The sequence below is a fragment of the Nestor notabilis genome, unplaced genomic scaffold, assembly GCF_000696875.1.
Source record: "Nestor notabilis isolate BGI_N333 unplaced genomic scaffold, ASM69687v1 scaffold4167, whole genome shotgun sequence".
In the NCBI taxonomy this organism is placed as follows: domain Eukaryota; kingdom Metazoa; phylum Chordata; class Aves; order Psittaciformes; family Psittacidae; genus Nestor; species Nestor notabilis.
The window spans coordinates 42894-47681 of record NW_009937667.1 but is presented as its reverse complement, the minus strand read 5'-3'; the positions used below and the strand labels follow the sequence as shown (position 1 = coordinate 47681).

General features: G+C 44.3%; 1 protein-coding gene across 1 annotated transcript in view; it reads right to left on the bottom strand.

Moving 5' to 3' along the window:
* Positions 1-442: 442 nt before the first annotated feature.
* Positions 443-4788, bottom strand: part of BGLAP (bone gamma-carboxyglutamate (gla) protein) — a 5362-nt gene continuing 1016 nt past the window's right edge. Inside the window, exons 2-4 of the mRNA XM_010018920.1 lie at positions 3924-3959; positions 2199-2268; positions 443-572 (exon numbers count right to left, since the gene is read on the bottom strand). Of these exons, the coding sequence (XP_010017222.1) occupies positions 443-572; positions 2199-2268; positions 3924-3959 (236 nt within the window). The remainder of the gene's footprint in view (positions 573-2198; positions 2269-3923; positions 3960-4788) is intronic.

The window sequence follows — 4788 nt, the reverse complement described above, 5'->3', positions numbered from 1 at the left end:
CCCAGTGAACATCCCAGGGTCAGATCCATTGCATTTACACACATTGTGATATCCTTCTTCTATAACCCTCCTGCATTTGTGCAGAAGAGGACAAAAGGAATAGCTATGTTCCTAAGGCATATATTGATTTTCCTTAGAATAATCACTGTTTTTTCACCAATGGTGTCCTACGGATTCAAATGGAATGGGATAAGACAGAGTCTTCTGGTGAAGCTCAAAATACCACAAAAGACAACTGAAGAGAGACTTTTTTGGTGAAAGGAAAAAATCTAATGCAAGCTCAACAAGTGTAATAATTGTTGCCTTGGTGTTCCAGCTAGTTAGGGAGACAACAGAAGAAGACCCCAGTCTAGATGCTTTTCTTCTTCCCACCCGCAACCTTCGTTCTCCCAGGGGGTTCAGAGTGGTCCCAAGCCAAATGAACGAAGTGACTATCCCATCCTTAGTATCTCCCAAAGAAACGGTTGTAGGCCATGGAAAATCCTATTTGGTCAGAGAGATAGTCACAGGGGGGATAGTTTTCACAACGTTCATGCATCTGCTCCATGGGACTCTTGTAATACTCTTGGTACCTGGAGTAGACAAAGAGAAAGATGCTGTTATGCAGATTCAGTCAATGCAGTTGGAAAGGGTTCACGCTCCTAACACTAACATGAAAAGAGTGATTCCGCAGGGTGTCCCAACAGGGGACTTCTCATGGTGAGTTAAATATCTACTTACATGAGGATAGACTGCTTGATCAATGCTGGGAAAAAGTGGAATTGCACCCAACTTAAAGCAATCGAAGCAATTGTTCTTGAAGTTTGATCGAAAAAGAATACCACTGAAAAAGTCTGGCTGGTTTTTTTTCTCAACCTCATTTCTCAGCTACTCGGAAGCTTTATTAATTATAATTAATGTTATTGTTATTTTTGTTGTTGGTACTGTTCTTGGTTTTATTTCTATTATTAATATTTTAATTGCATATTCATTTAATTATGTCCTGCTTACCTTTATTTGCACCCAGTTTCTGCTCACTTTCTCACTAGCCACTATCTTCTTTTAGCTTAAGCAGTTTTCTCTCATCATCCTCACTTCTGCTGTAGACAGCAACACTATTCCCATCCACCTTTTCACTAGGCTAAGCAAACCCAAATCCTTTAGTCTCAGATATACACTCTGGATGCCCTTCTCAACTCCTCTTTTAGGTTTGGTTAATCTTTCCCAAAAACTGTACACATTGCTACATGAGTCCCACCAGTATCTTATGATTTTTATTTTATTTCTGTATTGAAGATACCCTGCAGCACCCTTGAATTCCATTTGTTGCACCCATATTACCAGACTAACCTTACATCATGATCAAATAATACACCGCAGTGTCTGTATACCTCAGTACTTCCTGCTTAATGCTTACAGCAGAAGGCACTTTGCGATGCCCTGCCTATAAGCATCAGTCAATACAGACAATACAGTTGCTGCTACTGAATTTCATCTTGGTTTTAATCACTGCAGGTTTCAACATCAGCCAGTTTCTCTGCTACAATACTCTGATCCTTTCCTCTAATGATGGGGTCTACCAATCTTCTATTACCTAAACCCAGCAGTCCAAAGACAGATTGAATATAAAATCTTTTCACAAAAGAGAGTGGCTTAACAACCCCTTTCAGGAAATATGTGAAGAACATTGTTGCATTACTTCAAATTTCTCCAAATGTTTAGAGGTAGGATTTCTCCAAATCTTTGTGTCTAGGATTTCCGCACAAATAGATGTAGGATCTACAGCTTCAGAAATAACAGCCAGTCTCTTCTAGCCACGTCCCTGTAACAGAGCTGCACTTCTTTTGTAGGGAGCCAGAGGCAACGACCAAGGTTCTGTGGTACTCGTTATTTTGGAAATTGGTTCTGATGACCCTACGGTTAGAGCAGCTTCTAACTTATATCCTGCTGTCCCCATGGCTAGCCAAGACAGCTAGTACTATCTTCCTCCCAGGGAGGAATATCCGAGTCCAGCTGATATTCCTTTGAGTTTTCAAAAGGATATTTATGGAAAAAAATGTTTATCTATCAATATGTGTCTCCTACAGCCTGTTTTGGCTGCAACACATGAAGATAATAACATAGATGTACAACAAATCAATGCTTTGTCACGTCTTTTTGCCTTCCCATCCCCTCTTCATAACAGGTCCAGAGTCCAGCTCTGACTCCTGAGCCGTTACCATTCATATAGGCTGGATCTCTTCTTCCTCTTCACAAAGGTATTGGCAACTTCTTTTTTAACCTTGATGCCTACCAAGAAAGAACACAGTGGGTTAGAGATGCAGGCCATCATTTCTGAGAAGTAGAGACCAGCCTAACCTCTGGAACTGGACAGTCTATTCACAAGCAGATGACTGCCACAAATCATCCTAACTGCCCATTCAACTCTCACCACCCCACTGTCCACTCAAAGCCCAACAGCTGGACTCCCCCCTCACTCCAACCTGCGCTACTCCATGGAGTAAGGGCCTTTTCTGCCATAAACTCCATTCTCTTACCACATGGCATCATCTAATTCCACAGTGAATGTGCATATGGCAAAGTCATGACAGCATAAAATACATATAAGGAGAAAATTAAGGAAATGGCACCCTCTCTCCCTGTCCTGGTTAACTTCAGAGTTTTGGCTTCCTTTCTGTATTTCACTCAGACTGAGAGTGATGTGATATACCAGCCACCAGGCCTTAAATCACCTCCAGCCAGGGCTCAGCACAGCACAGCCTTGCTCCATGGCATGGACCCACAGCAGTAGAGGTGTGCACAGATGCTGGCACACTGTCACCACAGGCAGCTGCACACCAATACGTGTTTCAGCAGGGCAACTGGCAAATTGTCAAGTTTCTAAGTTTCTAGAAACAAGTTTCTGAGGCCTCTGCCTGGAGGTTGATGGTAGGATTTGTGCCCTTCCCTCATCATTGTGGGGTGTTTGTGTTTCTGTTTGGCAGGTGAGAGGTGCCCCCTCTTTAACAAGCTGGGGTTTAATCTGGATCAGAATGCTGGCTGCACAGAAACTGCCAGTCAATAAGCTGCCAGGGATCACCACCTTTCCCTGAACACTCTTTTCAGTTCTTTTTTTATTTCCCAATCTGTATTTGTATTGGCTCACTGAAGAAATACCAGCTTTCATGCTCCTCAGCAGCAATGTTATCTTTTAAGGTATGAGAACAGAGAGATAGGGGGGAATAAAAGGGATTTCCCATCCAGCTTTATACCAGGATCAGCTTGCTGCAAAACCTGTGAACATCCCAAGGTGTGCAATTCACATGTCCCAGCAACCTAGCAGGAGGGACTACAGGAGGTAGCCTGGAGCAGCCATGGAAGGTGCTTGCTTTCCGGCTTTCCAGGCTGTGGGATCTGGAAGGGATGTCACAGCCTGTTGCTGTGTGGCACCAAACCTTTCTGCTCTGTGATTCTGCACACCAGACTGACTGCTCAGCAGATCCAAAAGAGCAGCGCCTGGAGGCCCTGGAGCAGATTCTGCTCCCTTAGCAGTCTGGGGGTGCAAGAGTCACTTTGGATAGGTCTCTGATGTCAGCTCAGAGAAGCAGGTAGACTGGCCATGTTGCTCACAATATTTCACAGAGAGCATATGCATCTAGCTGCTAATAACCTGTGAGACTCACGTCTTGCCTGGGGGCTGCTCAAGGGTTGTGGGGATGCAGACTATGGCACTAGCACACCTGGAGTGATGCTAGGCTGCCTGCACGGGAGGCTGACCACGGCTGTGAAAGGCAGCCCCTCTGCGTGCTGCAGGTGCTCCTGTACCTCAGGGACTGCAGCACTGTGGGAGCAAAAAGGGAGCATCTAGAAGGTGGTTCTTGTTCACCCCTTGAACCTATCGAAGGGAAAAAGGAGGCAGTTGCAGGAGAATGGAGCTGAGCATCGGTCACAGTGATAATACTCACTTTCAGCACTGGGAGATCCTGAGGGGTCTTTGGGATCTGGAAGACAGACACAAAGGAGTTTGCTTGTGAGTCCTCCTCTGCTCTGCGCTATAACTAAATCCCTCTGCCTGTTGCCTGGGTCCAGCTCCCACCACTTTCCCAGAAGGTCTGTTCCTCTCAAAAAGTGTTTTTTATCACCCATCATTTAGAGATAGACACCTCCACCACAGCAAAGTCACTCATTATGCCTGGACCTGTTTAATTTCAACTTCCTCTAAAACAGACTAGATGACACAATAAACATATAATCACCATGGAAGCTGGAGGGAGACCTTCCTCTACCTCCTCACCCTTGCTAGGAGCAAGGTGACCATTTGAGTAAAACCCCAAATTTGGACAGAACCCAGAGATAGCTGAATAGCTCCTCTGTCTTTGTAAAGAGAGGTTTCCTTATATCTGGGGAGAAATCACAAGTCACTGATAAGGAAGAGAAATAGGGCCAAAAATTAGGAATAATTCTGTCCTCAGAGCTGTCTGGCTCAGGCCTTGCAAGAGAAATTTACACACTATATCTCTGTGCTCAGTCCTAATCTTAATCCCTAATGCTCCCCGCAGAAACCCAAGGAAAGCATTCTCTGAGAGAATAGAAGGCCTTCTAATATTGGGTCTCCCACACTGCCCTATTTCACAATCTTTTTCTTCCACTGTTTCCCCAGACCATTTTTCAATAGCATCAGTTCCACCCAAGTCAGCAGGTATTTGGCAGAAGTGTATTTAGGGGCAGAAAGAGGGCTCTAGAGACCAAAAAACTAACAACTGTGTTTAAACAGAAATGTTATGTGAAAAGAGTAGTGTGTAGTTCTGATTTAAGCAATGTATACATTCC